The 15,822-nt window shown below is 37.9% G+C and overlaps 1 protein-coding gene across 1 annotated transcript in view; it reads right to left on the reverse strand.

Moving 5' to 3' along the window:
* The window catches only part of DROSHA (drosha ribonuclease III), a 68,245-nt gene that overhangs the window by 30,839 nt on the left and 21,584 nt on the right, over nucleotides 1-15,822 (reverse strand). Inside the window, exons 13-17 of the mRNA XM_032182689.1 lie at nucleotides 13,138-13,307; nucleotides 9,106-9,230; nucleotides 6,972-7,071; nucleotides 4,015-4,122; nucleotides 29-136 (exon numbers count right to left, since the gene is read on the reverse strand). Of these exons, the coding sequence (XP_032038580.1) occupies nucleotides 29-136; nucleotides 4,015-4,122; nucleotides 6,972-7,071; nucleotides 9,106-9,230; nucleotides 13,138-13,307 (611 nt within the window). The remainder of the gene's footprint in view (nucleotides 1-28; nucleotides 137-4,014; nucleotides 4,123-6,971; nucleotides 7,072-9,105; nucleotides 9,231-13,137; nucleotides 13,308-15,822) is intronic.

Below are 15,822 nucleotides of genomic sequence, written 5' to 3' on the forward strand. Positions count from 1 at the left end.
GCAAGTAATTTATTTTTGCATAACCTACCTGCAGCAAGCACCTATCTCGAAAAGTGTAGCCTATCAATTTGTCCAAATGCATCAGACACTGATGGTAGCGAATATGGTGGGTGAGAACAGGAAGCATCATTGCGTGCTAAAAAAACAATAAAGAAAAGCATTCATCTTCACTGCACAGAATACACCATTGACTAAGCTATAAATACAAACATCCCATTTGTCACAACATCCATTGTCTTGGTTTAAGTGAGAAAAATAAGAAAATCATGGTTTCCCAATCCCCATCACCAGAACATAGTGAAGTTGGATTTGTCCACCTGCATAATCACAGTGAGAACATTCCCCTGCCAACATAAACAGAATAATAAATGCATAATAAGTTTTACTGAAGTATTTTGAATAAGGAAAAACATCTAGTCACCAGCAGGGTCAAATTTTCAAGAACCTGTGACTGAATACAATGCTAGATGCTTTAATACCCTGCAGCTTCAGGTTAGTACCAGTGGAGGACCGACCACCTCCCCTGGCCCCATATAACATTAGAGAACATGTAAACCACTTTAACCTGCTTTTTACAAAGAAAAGTAATTTTCAAGCACTGTTATTACTACATTAATTCTTCTTCAAAGGAACTGAAGTTAAGGGCTTTTTGAAGTTTTTTGAAGCAATTTCTGGGATTATGTGCTAAAAATATTGGAAAGGTTGCCATTTTACCATCTAGTACAGAAACTTTTCTGTTTGGGGAAATATAAATAAGAAGTAAACTTATGTTACAACAACAAGAGTTTCCCTCTTTCAGAGTTTTAAAACTAATTCCACTTAGTGTTACTGATTGTGGATGATCTGGATTGAAATGACACCATTTACCAGTACCAGTATGATGATTATCAATATCAAAAACCTTGCATTGCACTGAAAAGTGAGAGCACTACAAGGATTTACGCATGTAACTGCCTTTGTGACACTGATGTCAAATTTCAGCTCTTTCCTATGAGTGACATTTCATGAATATATTCAAAAGGGTAACATGCTTTAAGGGAATTAAAATATGAGGGCTATCCATATTAATTTCATAAAGACGAATATATTATGATTACAGATGATTAATGTATAGTGTGGAGAGATGCAAAAAAGCAAGCATACAAATCGGATGATGTATAATTCATGGTAAGTGACGTTATGGATTTCTGCATGGCATTAAAGAAAGAACAGCAGAAGGAAACTTGGGAAAGTTACAATAATGAGAAGTTAAGAATAACCAATGGCAAAGGTTTCTATTCAAGTAAGATATTGCTGGTTCAGTTCTTTAGAACTGAACACGTAACAAAGGTAACAAAGGAAACAACTAGTTAACAGCAAGAAAGAGGCTCTCTGGATCTCCGAATAGCAGGAAAATGCAAAACCACAGGAAGCAAAACAAGTATGTCCAAATGAAACTTTATTTTGTTCATGTCACTCATTTAGAGTTTTTGGGTAATGTAAAAGCTGGGGGAACACACCTCTTATCTCCACATAAACTCACATTTGTGTTTCATGGAAGAAATTAGTTACAGTAAGTAAAAATGTTGCTTCACAGGACAACTCTGCTTCCCTGCCTCTATGTTCCCCTCCGCAGGCTGCCAGACAGCAAAGCAAGGTTTGATATTGTTTTCACTGAGCAACCAATACATATGGCCCGAAGTCTGAGACTGGAATAAGAAGCTTCAGATTGTATCAGCTGTTCTGCAGTGAATGAGGAATTGGCATCTCCCTGGGAGGCACGTAGAAGGTCTTTAATTTGACTCTTGTAGTTATATTGACAAACTGCTGCTTTCATAGCACTAAATACTTGATTGATTCAATTAATGTGTGTCATGATGGATTACAGCTATTTGATGTTTCTGATGTTTTATTTATCTCTATAAGAAACTGAAATGTAGGCTTTAAAATTGTATTAGGCTCAAGAATGGCTAGTGATTAAAAAGTTCTCTTTAAATTGTACGGCTACAGGAGTTACCCCATAACCTTGGTACTTGAATCTGGTTATAAATATACTAGTAACTTTTATGTATATGATTCTAGACTTTGTTGCCTATTCTTTTCTTGCTGCAGCTGGCATTGCAAGGCAGAGGACTCTCCCAGATGTCCCCAGGGCTGTCCCCTAGCTTGGCAAGAGCCAAGCTGCCAGTGCAACTCTGACCTGAAGCTACCAAGAAGAGTCAGAAAAACTGATGTATTTTGAAATGCATCATTTCTCTCCCTGAACACCTAATGCAGCTGTTGAGGAGCAGGACAGGCAATGATGGATGGGTATCTTCATGGTGGGACCCAGTCTGAAGAGTAAGTGCTGCCCATCTCAGTCCTCAGTGACCAAGAAGTGCATTTCACCTACTGAATAATGTTAAGTAAGCCTGGCAGAAAACAGCCATTGCACATTTTCAAAACATTTCACTCGCCTTTATTCCTCCCTCCAAGAAGTTCATTCTTGAAGTCACAAAGACGAGTGTTACAACAGCTGCATTGAACTTGGAGCAACTTTAAACTGTTAGAATGACTTAAGTTTCAATCTTCTAATCTATAATCCTTTTAAACACTAAGGAAAGCCAGTATTTTTAAATTACTGCACTTTAGGTCTACCTACAGAGTTAATTTACATGTATTTAGGTTTAGTCTGATTTAGAAAAAAACATGCAGCAACAATAGCAGTCTTTCATTTTTACAGATTTACAGTCTGCCTACTCTTGACCTCTCAAAGAAAAAAAAAATCAAAGGACTTTCATTGTAGAACTGCCTGATTTAGATGTTCTGGCTGTAGATGTGCAGTTTTATTCCCATAGCTCTTAGGTGATTTGCTATCCTTCAACAGCAAATGAGAACAAAAAATATCCAATGATACATTAAAAGTTGAATCTTAAAAGTTATTATGAATAAGAAAAAAACTTTCAAATCTCCTAAATTAGAAGTTTATACTGTTTCCTTAACTTGTAACAGATCCAATTTACAACAAAAAATAGAAAGGGGATATAAATTTCCTCTGCTACGTGAGAGGATACTGTTCAACTGTTCTTTGACTTCAGAATCAACTGTAGAATCAAAGTAAGTACTTCACACAGGAAAAAAAAAGCAATTTTAGTTATTAGCATTTTTCTCCCATTCAAATGCCCCCTCTGGCCTTACCAAGGTTCCAATACATCAACAGGATTTCTAACTAAACCTTTCCCAAGTCACCCCTAAGTTTTTATTTCATACCATTAATATTGATATTTTTTTTAGCCTGTAATTCTTAATCAACATCTCTGAAACAGCAAAAATAACCCAATTATGCTACTAGTATATTTATTTGGCTGATACACTTACTTGAATTTTGCTAATACAATGTTAGACAAATGCATTTTATTATATTTAAACCTTTTGTTTGTAATCAAAGTAGGTGGCTGCCACCTGCTTGGGATTAGGATCCAGCAGAGATTTGCGCCTTGAAATTTTCATGCGTTTAGAACATTAACTTATCTGAAAGATCTTCCTACTGAGTGTCACCCTTTTTTAATCCATGTTTGATTCTTTTTCTTTCAAGTAAAAAAAACACTTTGTACTACAATAAGAAAAAAAAAATCTCTAAATATAAAGATATCTTAAGCTAAAAATATCTAATACCAACCCAATTGATGAAGAAGCATTGATGTTCAGCACTTGACTCAACATACGGTTGATAGAAGTCAAGGCTACTGCATTTCAGACCTCCAGGTCTCAAATCCGCCATTCTTGAGTCCTATCATTCCCATGCCTGCCCCACTTTGTGCTCGTCAAGAGTAGCAAGCTGGAAAATTACACCTATAAAATAGCTTCTTGGGGAAGGTGTGTGTGTGTGCGTGAATGGGGCTAGAACAGCTCCCTACAGCAACAGATCATGTTGAGGCAAAGGTATTAATTTCCAGTGGTTGGTTCTTCAGCACAGAACCATAGCAAATTCTTACAGGAGGTAAGTGGCAGCAATGGAGAAAAACAATACATCATGCATCTCTGCAGTTTAGTCACCTGGCAGACGTCGGAGCGTATTCCTGTTTTCCAGAATCCCTGGCTACTCAATTCAACAGTCACTTCACGCCTCATCGTGTTCTTCTGCCGGATTTTCTGCAGTGCTTCCTAGACAGGCAGAAAACACAGCTCCTGTGAAGAACTTTCTACAGCAAAGCAGCATCAAAGAAAGCACGTGCATTCGCAATATTTAAGGTTCACTTTTGGCAAATGGTTTCTAAAACTACTGTAACTCTTGTAACTGCCAGCCACAGACCATGGTGGATATGGAATACAATGCAGACAAAAGAGTTTGTCAGACCAAGAAGATAAATATGACTATTTTTTGTTGTAGATGACAAAACAAACTAGCTCTACCTGTACCTTCCAAAGTTGTGCATACACAAGCAAGCTAACATCTTTATAACGAAAGAACCTTCTTTACCATTGTGCATAACAACCTCTTCAAGTCTATGTCCGTGAGTATTCCCAGTCTGAAGAATTCAGTAGGAATAAGGTATTCAACAGATTAAATAACAGAAATCCTGTTACATGACCCCAGCTACATCATAACACTATTGTCAGTACCACCAGTCTGGGAAAGGGGTCAGCATTCACTGGTCCTGGAGCCTATTATGATGAAATCTACCAATATTATTACAATTAAATTAAAGGTACTTTAAACGTTTAAAAAAAACAACACAGACTGTTTGATGTTGCACAACAGTTCTTTTGGCTGTATAAGCTATGAAATGGGTACTTAGGTTCTCTGACAGAGCCATTTTAAAAAAGTATTCTCTGTAAAAATGGAATGAAAAAGAAAAACCACTAAAATAAATCCCCTCCAGACCAGGATCTTTTGGTTCCAATACTACAGAGCCCCTGCAGTATGCAGCATGCACTAAAGTAAAGACACCCCCCAGAGCTCTTCCCTCTTCAGTCAAGAAAACTTTTCAAAGCTGCAACTCATCCTTCCTCTCCTTCTCCCTACAGGGCACACGCTCAAAGCCACCCCTTCCCAGTTCCTGGCCTGAAGCCAGCGAGCATCTCTGGGCAGGAACAGGCTGTGCTTTCTGCTCCAGAGAAACTCACAGAATGGTTCCAAGAGGCACAGCTACCCAAACAGTTTAATCAAACCTGTTTCTAGACAGTACTATGATGTCTAGCATAGGATGCTAGTCAGCCCAGGCTCCGTTCATATGCAGCAAAGTGGGATAAGTTGCTTCAGAAAACACGTTTCTCTCTTAACTGCCTTCAAAGTGAGCCTTAGGGTCCCAACTTATGCATCTGCTCTAAGAAGTCAAAGTCAGGTTAGAGCCCCTACGCATGACCTTGTCACAAATAACATCATGCAATCGCAAGTGGTGAATGACCGAGGGCAGAGGTGCTTACAGCACCGCACCCCTTGGGCACTGCCTAAAACTTGCATTTCAAGGCCGTGCCATCGGGTGTTTTCCAACACTAGCACTAGAGTGCTCGTGAGACCTCGCTGTACTTTCAGGCTGACGGGCTCAGGAGCACTCCAGCGTTACTCATGACTCAATCCTTAAAAGCACATGCACCAGTTAGGTGCAGCCCTACAGCTCCTACTGTGTTATTGACACCTCCATTAGCAGAATGCAGAGGTTATCCTCATGTAAAGCTTCTTCTTCAGCCCCACACCTCTCTCTGACTGCAGACAACAACTTGAGAAACCCATCATCCTAAACAGTCTAGAAACAAAGACCAGAACACCACACTGTAAATACCACCACATTTTTATCTTCTGAAGCTAAACAATCACTCCCCTACAACAAATCCACCACCATTTTACACAAGCCATCCATTAGCCACTGATAAAAACATGTCCAAAACACAACGGTCCTCCCTTCCACTTGCTCTCCTCTGAGCATGGAAAGCTCTAGCAAAGAAAATCATCTCCTATAGGGTCCTTTTTTTTTTTTTTTTTCCTTAAAAATTGTGGCACTGGTGAATTGTAACCCTGTTTTTTTTTTCCACACGTTTACAGGGAGGGAAGCTAAGGGCTTGTTTAACACCAGCATAAATAAAACATCAACTAAGACTCTTTGTCATGCAACAGCATAATATGCTTTGCAGTAGTAACAAAACCAAACAGGGTGTCAAACAGCTACAGCTACCATAACCACGGACACAGAATTAGCAAATTAGAGGCAATTAAAATAACGGCCTGGCTTTTTAATAAATAAAACCACACCACCATCCATCCTGTGCCAAAGAAGTTCATTTCTCCTCTCTGAATTATTTATATAAGTTGTCCAATGTAGAGTGTCTGACAGACAAGTCACCAGACAAATGCAAAGCTTCAGTGTAAAACCTTAGATGATGGATACCTTAGAGTGGGCTACTTTTGTCTACATGTAGGTGACTATTTTTCTAATTTTGGTTGAGCATTTACACTTTGGAATTGCTTTTTGCTCATCACTCTGGGGGAAAAAGTATTCATACACACACCTATCATTAAATATTACTAAGAACAACCGGATTATCCCAACTGTTTAAGATGTTCTGTTACCACTCAAAGATCTTAAGGAATTCACTAAGATAGTCTAATAAATTAGCTTAAAACTATGCACAAGCATGACAGTTTTTAATCTCAAAAGAGGAATATTTAAAATGATGAGACGCTTAAAAGAGCATTCTGAAATGAAAAGTCCTTCTTTATGCTAATTCCTGAAGCCATTAAAGGCAAGGGCTGTAAAGAAGTTATGGCTCCACAAAGATCATTTCTGTAATTGGATAAAAAAAACTTGAAGTAGTATGAGAGTTGCATAAAAGGAAAAAATGAAAAAAATCCATTCACTAACAAGAAAAGATAAAAATAAAATCTGTATTAACAGCCTCAGAAGAAAACCTTTTGCGAAGGATTTCTATTGTTTCCATAAAAAGGGCACTTATACAGCTTCACTCCATCCTGAATTACTGTGCCCAATTATCAGATATGGGAAGGCCCAGCATACCTCTCTCTGTGATAATTTCTGTTTATCAGCCTGTTTGACTTTGGGACTGTTAGCCAGCAGGTGACGCAGCTTCACGTAACTCTTCCACAGCTTTTGGTATCTGAAGGACAAAACCAGAAAACAAGTATTTTAGTTGATATAACAGAAGCGTCTTGGAGCTTGGCCTTCTGAATTCACACAGACATGGATAATCTACAAGCATCTTTTTGCTCAAAAGATCTCAAAGCATCTTCCAAGAAAGGTGACAGCATCCCTACAGTTGTTACTGACGCAGACACCGCAACATAGAGGAGGCATCTGGGTGCAATGTGAGGTGAACAGCAAAGCTCAGGGGAGAACCCAGGTCTCCCAGATCCCCACCTATCCTCACCAAAAGGCCACCCGTGCCTGCTGAAAAGACTTCCCCATAGTGCAACATCTCAATTCAGGCAGAAGACTCCCTCATCTGCATGAGATTCCCCTGTTGCTCACCAAGAAGTATTAATATTTTCCAGGAAGCGTCTGTCCTTACACTGGCTGAAACATTTTAATGAAGCACATGAAGAGAAGGCCTATGAGTCACAAGCAACACAAGCATTCTGTGAATAGTGAAATTAAGCTTCAGTTCATGCCCTACAGTGCCAAGTTCTCTGTGGCTAGTGCATACATAAGGTTCCTGGTTTTTACCCAGCCATCTTGCCTACTTGCATTTTGGGATGGTCTAGTCAGATGGAAATTTAGGCAACAGAGTTTGTTACTGTCTGGATAAGCACCCACTCTTTTCACCCCTGAGACTTATCTGCAAGACTTATCATGCAAGTTTAAGTTCACATATCAGCTTTTTCCCCATTCTCAGGTTATCAAAGTTAATAAAAAGAGGTCAATATTGTGCAGAATTTCACAAAATCTGTAATACTAAGTCACAAGCCTTTCAGACTAAAAAAAGTATAATTTGCTGAAAATAAATGTAAAAGAGCACTCCTATACACATCCTTGACAACCAAAGGAGTGAAAACACTAAGGTAAAAAAAAAAAATTGCTGATGATACAGAAGTACTCAGAATATTAAATCTAAAATCCCCAAAGAGTTGTAGACGAATGTGTGTCATACATGCACACTGGAGTAACCGGGCCTCAAAACTGCAGGTGAAATTCAATGTTGTCAAATAGCACTGATCAGTAAGAGGAAAGAGACAACCTTAACTTAACCTTAACTATACATGCAGAAGAGCTGGGGTTTATTTTCTGTCATCATTCAGAAAACAGACCTGTGAGTCAATGGAAGAATTCCCTGAAAATGTCATTAGTTACAAAAAAACTTCTAGACTTCTAGAATAAAACCCAGCAACAACTTTTATGCCACTACACAAATCCATAATGAAACAGTATTCCCTGCTGTTCATGAAGTTCTGCTTCCCTTTTCACTCTTCTATCCTTATAGACACAGGAACAAAGGTACATGCAAAAGTAGTGAATGCAAAATCTTCCAAGCTAAAAGCAGCAGACAGACTCAACCCTTCAGGCCATAAAAAAAAAAAGACAAAGAAGGAAGACAGGGTGCAGAGAAATGTAAGTGCCATGAAGAAAGCAAACAGGAAATGGCTACATTATACATTAATAGACGTAAGACCTGAAGAGCATCTAATCAAGTCATGTAGATGCTTGGAAGAAAAAAGAAATTCAGTCTTTTTTTTTTAATATAATGTACAACAGCACTCAGAAAGTGATTACCTGGAATCTTCTTCCTGTCAGTACACTAAGAAGGTTCAAGCAGTGATTTGAGAAATTTACAAAAGGTAGGTTCACTCAGGCCTGCTAAACAAAATGGTCTAAACATGTCCTCTAGCTCACAAGTCCACATACTGCAGAGCCTGAGGAAGGATGTGTTTTCCTTCTTTCCCGTTAAAACTGTTCTCTGGAAAAAAATAACAACCCACAACTGTTCTTGCATGTGCATGCACGTTTACTTGAGAAGATCCTGAAATAATCTAGAAGAAATTACACCTCATTCTCTAATTTGCAAAAGCTAGTGTCCAATCCCATAAGCACTAAGCTTTGTATCGGACTTGATAAGCACATAAACAAGCCCTGTTTAAGTCACAAATGACAACAGTAATGAGTTTCTGAATGGAAGATGGAAGGAAAAGCATCTTACTGAGGATCTCCAGCATAACTGAGTTGAGCAGGTCGTATCCCAAAGTGGACAATAATAGGGAAAGTAATTACATCAGGATTGAATTGTTCGCGGTCCAGTTGATCAATACGAACTGAGCTGGGTTTCTAGGAGAAAAACAAAATATACCTAATTGACAACAGTTCCATGAAAAATTTATTGCCTCTAGCCCACACTGTCCAAGAACCACGAAGCAGCAATATTCCAAGCTTATTAAAATGCACGTAAAACTAATCATTTATATTATACTCAATATTTGGCAATGGCATCGACTGAAACAAAGTTAATTAACTTAGCTCTCCCAGCGAAAAAAGGGAAGACTATTTTCATTTTGCAAGTTAGGAAATCTACAGTTTTATTATTTCTGAGAACCTAAAGCAGCTTTCTTCGGTTGAGCATCACGCTGGAAATAAAGTCAGGATTAGCATTCTGGCATTCAGGCTCCCCCAAGCCCGAGCACTTCTCTAAGGTCAGGTTACCTCTCTGATTTAGTCCTTATTTCCCAGTGTAAGTGCAGAAATTATTAGATCAAATCACACAGACTAAGTGATATAAAAAATTTAAAAAACATCATGCTACTCTTAGAAAAGGCTCCCAGGCTGATGCATATAATGAGGAATCCAGTTTTGTATACTAAGGAGACTTTTGTCCTTTTTACATTTCAAAACAGAAGGTTTTTTTTTTTGGTTAAAAAGGACAGCATAAGAGAAGGTGACTTTCACTTCACCTTTAAAAATGCAGAAAATGAGTTATTACACGTCACTGTAGATGACATGCTGCTTACAGAGCTCTTGATCACTCATCTAACATTAAAAAAAGAATTCGGCTGAAGTTGCAGCTTGTCTTCAAGTAAATATTTTCTCCATTACCTCCCAAGCTGCTTTGTTATGTGCCTGCTAACTCCCCACTTTGCAATCAGATGTATGAGGCCGATACCTTCTGCTTGTCTGAGGTTTCAGAAAAAGGGCATTACTTCTAGTTACCTGCACCTCAAAACTTCTAATTCAGCACTGTGAATTTCTCAAAGACAAGTTTCAGAGTTACAAAAACAGCTCCCATCATTCTCTTCACAAAACAATAAAAATTGTGTCAAGAACAAAGCTTTCACCCTTCAAACCACCTTTGAAGAACTGTTCACAGGAATCATTTTCTGCATGGATAAGCAAAGCCTATTCTAGAAATGAAGGCAAACCTCCTCAGGTGGCAAAACTTCCAATCTATTCTAAAAAAGATTACCTAAAACTTGGACTTTCAGATAGAGAAACATTTTCCAAGGGAAAAATACTTATCAGCTTCCCTTTAGGCATGATGGCAGAACATAGCTACATCTTCCCACTAAAAAAAAAAGTTGCTCATGCTGGCAAGTTTAAAAGAGATGAAAAAGGGTTTCCTCACAGCACTTCCAATAAAAGAGGAATAGGACAGCAAAGTCTAATGAAAAACAGGAAGGATTTCTAGCACGTATAAATTAGATCTCTAATCCAGAGCTGAAATTCCTGAGGTTTTGTGAGTTTTGCAGAAAGATAAATTGAAAAACTTTTCTTTTTTTTTTTTTCTTTTTTTTTTTTTTTTTGAACTTGACACAAGTTACTTGCTGTCCCATTCTCCCCTTGCCCCCTTGACATTAGGAATGAGGAAATGAGGAATCTCCCCCCACCCTTTTTTCTTTAAGAAAGCAGCCTTGCTTCACAACAATTTCTCTGAGAATCTGGAAGGCAGAATATGGTTAACAGAATACATAAAAAGAAGTATATTGAATAAACGGATTAAAAATCAATATATTGAGGCTACAGGCAATATTTTTCTATATGTTCCACATGCTAGACATGTGAAGATATATCCAGATATAGTACCGAAATATGTTAAGAATATATGGATTTGTACTGGCAGAAAAAGCAGCAGCATTTTAAAAGAGTGAAGTATTAAAAAGGATTAAAATCTGAACCTTTAAATCTCTTCCAATACAAATTTTTACTGAACTAATGAAGCACTATGAATAAATTACTTTTAAATAACGGTGAACTATTTATTGGTAGTTGTTAAATGGGACATATGCCAATCAATTCCCCCATCATACATATATACACCGCATTTTAAAAAAGAAAATACTTCGAAAGTCTGTTCACAAGAGAAATTATTTCTGAAGTGACACAGCAGAGGAAAGCAGCAAAATAAAATTTAGTGGTTTTACTCTGTCGTGTCAAATGCATAAAATTAAATTTAGAAGTTGTCTTTTACTAAAACAGTTTCACATTGTCTCTATTAGAACTGTTTCATCTTCTAACATTGTAAAATGCACAGAAAACACTTTCACACCATTTTTCACTTTCATTGTCAATAGAATATGCTGCAACGAACTGAAAAAAATCCACAAACTAAGAAAAAAATCTTTGCAATCTTGAGAGAAAAACATGTTCCAAGGGTGACATTATAACATGACAACGTTTCAAAGTACTGCAGATTTCTTTTATGCTTACATATTTTGATGTCCACACACATCTTTAAAAACATCTTGTAGAACACAAAGTTTGTCAATAAAAATCACGGGAAATCAAAGTTAACACTACCACTCAAACTGTGTTGCCTTGTGCATGAAGGCATTTAGTTTTTTGAGTGATGCACAAAAGGAGCATACAGACATACCCTCACGCTAAAGAAAAAAAGAGCAAGCTTTCAGCTAGCTGAAGTCAGCATATCATCAGCCAAACCACTGAAGATATGCCATTAAGATGTTGAAAACTTGCATACTACCAAGTACTTTGTATCACAGAAACCACAGGCAATGTTAAATTAAGCAATTAAGGCTAACAATTTATATTACAAGGTTCTACCTTCATTTTAACCACCTCCAGTAGGGCTTTCCATACTGAGAGTTCACGTGTTCTGTATTTCACACTCCCACAATGGTCTTATTTTCCTTTCAGTGTAGGAAGTTTTAGCCAGAAAAAAATACTCAGTGAAACGAAGGGGAAAATAATCTGATAAATTATTATTACCTTAAGGTAATTTACTAAATGTAATGCTGCCGTACTTAAAAATAGAGGCTTGATGTATGTATATCTAGAAGGGTGTCATGGCTTCAGTCTGGGAACAGGTTCTTCAGTCAGCACACAAAATTTCCCTTTAAGCATCATTCCAATTCATTTTTATCCTCTCATATGTTTTGCAATAAAAGTGGAAAATGAAGCTACAGAAAGGAAGGTCTTACAACATATAAAGTTGCATGTCAGTTTAAAATGTGAGGTCTAAAACATGCCTGTTATTGAGATACCATCATTGTGATGCTGGCCAATCCATGCAAACGGAAGTCCGCAGTTTTTAGTAGACATCATGTAATTCTTGTGTCCCGCATCCCTTAAGTACAAAATTTAGAAAAATAGACTAAATCTGCATATATACGGGATTTGAAAGAAGCTGAGAACTTATGCTTTAAATGCTAACTGTTCCAGAAATTAAGGCCATTTAGGTTTCAAGTTTGTCACTGGAAATTAATAGTTGTGTTCAATTAAATACACAAAATTTCTCCTTGTGAAAGCAGCATAAAAAATGATGGGGGGTGGAGAAAGCACAGAGGCAAAAACTTTTCAATACTCAGGGCAGCATCTATAGAGAGAGTATTAAACAGAGCTAGGGAATCAAAAGAGGAACATGAAAGAAAATAGCAAATAATTACTAATTCTCTGGTTCTGTGAAAACAGAACAAGATCATGCACCAAGACTGTTAGAGAAAATATGAAAGCAGAGGAGCAAGTTACTGTTCCCTATACTTAAAACATAGCTATTCCTTCTAATGTGCACATTGAAACGGCGCTTCTCTGGAAACCAGCCCACTGGTAGCACAGCATAGGGTACAAATCTCCCCAGGGTTGGAACAAGTTAGCGAACTGTTCCTATACCAATCTGCAGCTGTCACTGGTCAACTTTGCCCTTTACAATTCAGACTGCAGCAGACTCTTCAGAACAATAAATGCACATGTCATTGGCTTGTTAATGAATCAGAATTATTTATTCTACCATGCCAGGGCTGGTGACGATCATCCCTTTGCATTCTTCTGCATATTTCTGCCATTCCAGCTCTTCCCACTGAAGCATGTTGGCAATCTCTTCTTCAGGCACCAGAGCTTTATTGCACCGTAACAAGTAGAGGAGAATCTGATGCATTGATAGTACTTCTTTCCCTCCATCTTAAAAACATAAATAAAATGCATTTCAGTTATTCAGTCCTAAAGCATAAAGGAAAGAAAATATGCAGCACATAAAATATTCAGATGAGAAAAATAAAATGCAAAATGTTTAAGCAACTTGACAAATAAGAAGGCAAATGTTTTAGTGATGAATAGTACACATGCATAAACACTTCTTTGCTAAACTGGAAGCAATAATGTTAACAGTAGCAAGAATAACAGTTTCATCTCACTGAATGCTGAAGTTTCTAACTTGCCTGAAAAACTTCTAAATGAGGAGGCAGAACAAATCAGCTACATTGTCCATTGACGTCTTCCTTTTCACACTTATCCCTTTTACAACACAAGTTAAAAAGCCTTTAGGCATTTATGCAGGTTTTTTAATGAACACTCAAAATTTTACAGGATACTTCTGGATGAATGTAGTAAGTTATCCTTGTATATTGAATTTATCTATAGTGCTTATGTGCTGCACCTGCAGTAATGAAGGGTAAAGAGCCTCATGCTGTCTTCTGTCACTAAATGGATCGAGCGCATGTGAAAACTGCTAAATTCTTCTGAGACCCCTGGAAACATGCACAGCAAAGACCGCTTGCAAGGAATTAACACAGTATAATATACATCTGACCAGATCCAGGCAGTCAGATACAGATGTTAACAGCAAAAGATGAATGATAGTCCTGACAGACCACCACTCAGAAGACACTGTCTGTTCACACAATCCAATTCAACTTGGAAAGGACCCGCAAAGATCATTGGGTCCAACTCCTGGGTCCCAAAAAGATCACACAAAAAAATGAGACCACGTGTCTGAGAGCATTGTTTAAATGCTTCTTGAACTCCAGCAGGCTGGGTGCTGTGACCACTGCCCTGGGGGCCTGTCCCAGTGCCCAACCACCCTCTGGGTCCAGAATCTTTTCCTGATATCCAGCCTGAACCACCCTAATTCAAACTCAAAATTAAAACACTTTAGTCACGCGTCTTCCTTCTTACTCATATGAGCAGACATACTGAATTTGAAAGAAGGAGGTCACAGAGATTTGTACCAAAACCAGGGGTTAAACTCCAGTCATGAAGGCATCTTCAAGTTTTAACCCTTCAGAAATATAAACATTCATTTCCCTTCCCAAGGGATGCAAGATCATTACAGTCCTGCTACAGAGTACTTTATTACTATACACACAATAAGGAATAGAAAAAGTAAAGCTTTCAAGTGATACAGGAATAATGCCACAGCATAAGGAATGTGATTCCAGGCACACACGAAGAGCTTTGCAAAACCACAACGTACAGCAGCACTGTGCAAGACATCTTTCACAAGACACGCAGGGGAACAAGAACTCCTCCTACTCTAGCTAGGATTGCAGCACTTTTCCTTTAACAGGAAAGATGAAAAGGAATAATATAACTTGACCTGTTAGAATAATTGACCTCATTCAAGCTCTTAGAACCTAAAAACAGGTAAAACATACCCCAAACGCCAATGGAAACAGAAAATATTTCTGAAGAGCTACAGAGACATTTTTTAATGTAAAATTTTGCTTCACATTAAAGAGAGATTCAATTCATGTGACTTTTATCTTTGTTTCAGTGATTGCTGGACATGGGCTGCATCTTACAATATGAACTAGTTGACAGTGTGTAGCCTTACACACTGACGACTTTACAGGAAGAACAGGTTGCTAGAGACAGCTGTGCCAAACAGCAGTAGTTCAGAGACCTGACTTTTCTTGGGTCAAAACATGCAGTAGCTGGGAATTGAAAACAGTTTTCTATCATTTTAATCTTCAATATATTCTTCATCAAAAATCTATGACAAAATCCAATACAGCAGCTATTCTGCATGCTATACACCACTGGCACTCAGCACACCTGACATGATTATCTCAAAGCTCAGAGCTACCTCAAGGCCTGTCTCTAAGTATCCCACATAGAAAATCTGACATCCTAAACTTCACATTTTTAGACCATGTTAGAAAGATAAGAAAGAAAAGTAGGGGGAAATGGGAAGTCACCAATTCATTTCTATCTTTAAGGAGGCAGTTGATGGATGCATGGGGAGATCTGCTGCACCAATGTATCATTATCTTTGAATAGACACAAATAATGTACCACAAACACCTGAAGGAAAATGGATTCCCATTTTCTGAAAATTAAAAATCTCAAGGACATACATTAAATGTATACTTAATGAAAAATACATTTAGCATAAAGATTCTAGAAGGTAACTATATATGTAGAAGCATCAGGAAAAATACATTTTTTTGAAGAGTTAGAGGCCTGGGAACCTTGCAAAGAAGTCACACAGGAATACATGTTAGAGAGACTTATCTCTCCCTGTCAATAAACAATCCAACAGTGCAGAAAGAGCTGACTTCAAAACTAAAACAAATCAGAGTATAAAAACCCCAAAGGAACTGGAAAACACCCTTGAGCTACACAATCCAGGCAGGTCAAACTTGTTCTCATTTTGTGATGAGGTCAAGTTAATCAGCCACATGTGGCTTGATGGCTT

This window comes from Aythya fuligula, chromosome 2, assembly GCF_009819795.1.
Source record: "Aythya fuligula isolate bAytFul2 chromosome 2, bAytFul2.pri, whole genome shotgun sequence".
Lineage (NCBI taxonomy): Eukaryota > Metazoa > Chordata > Aves > Anseriformes > Anatidae > Aythya > Aythya fuligula.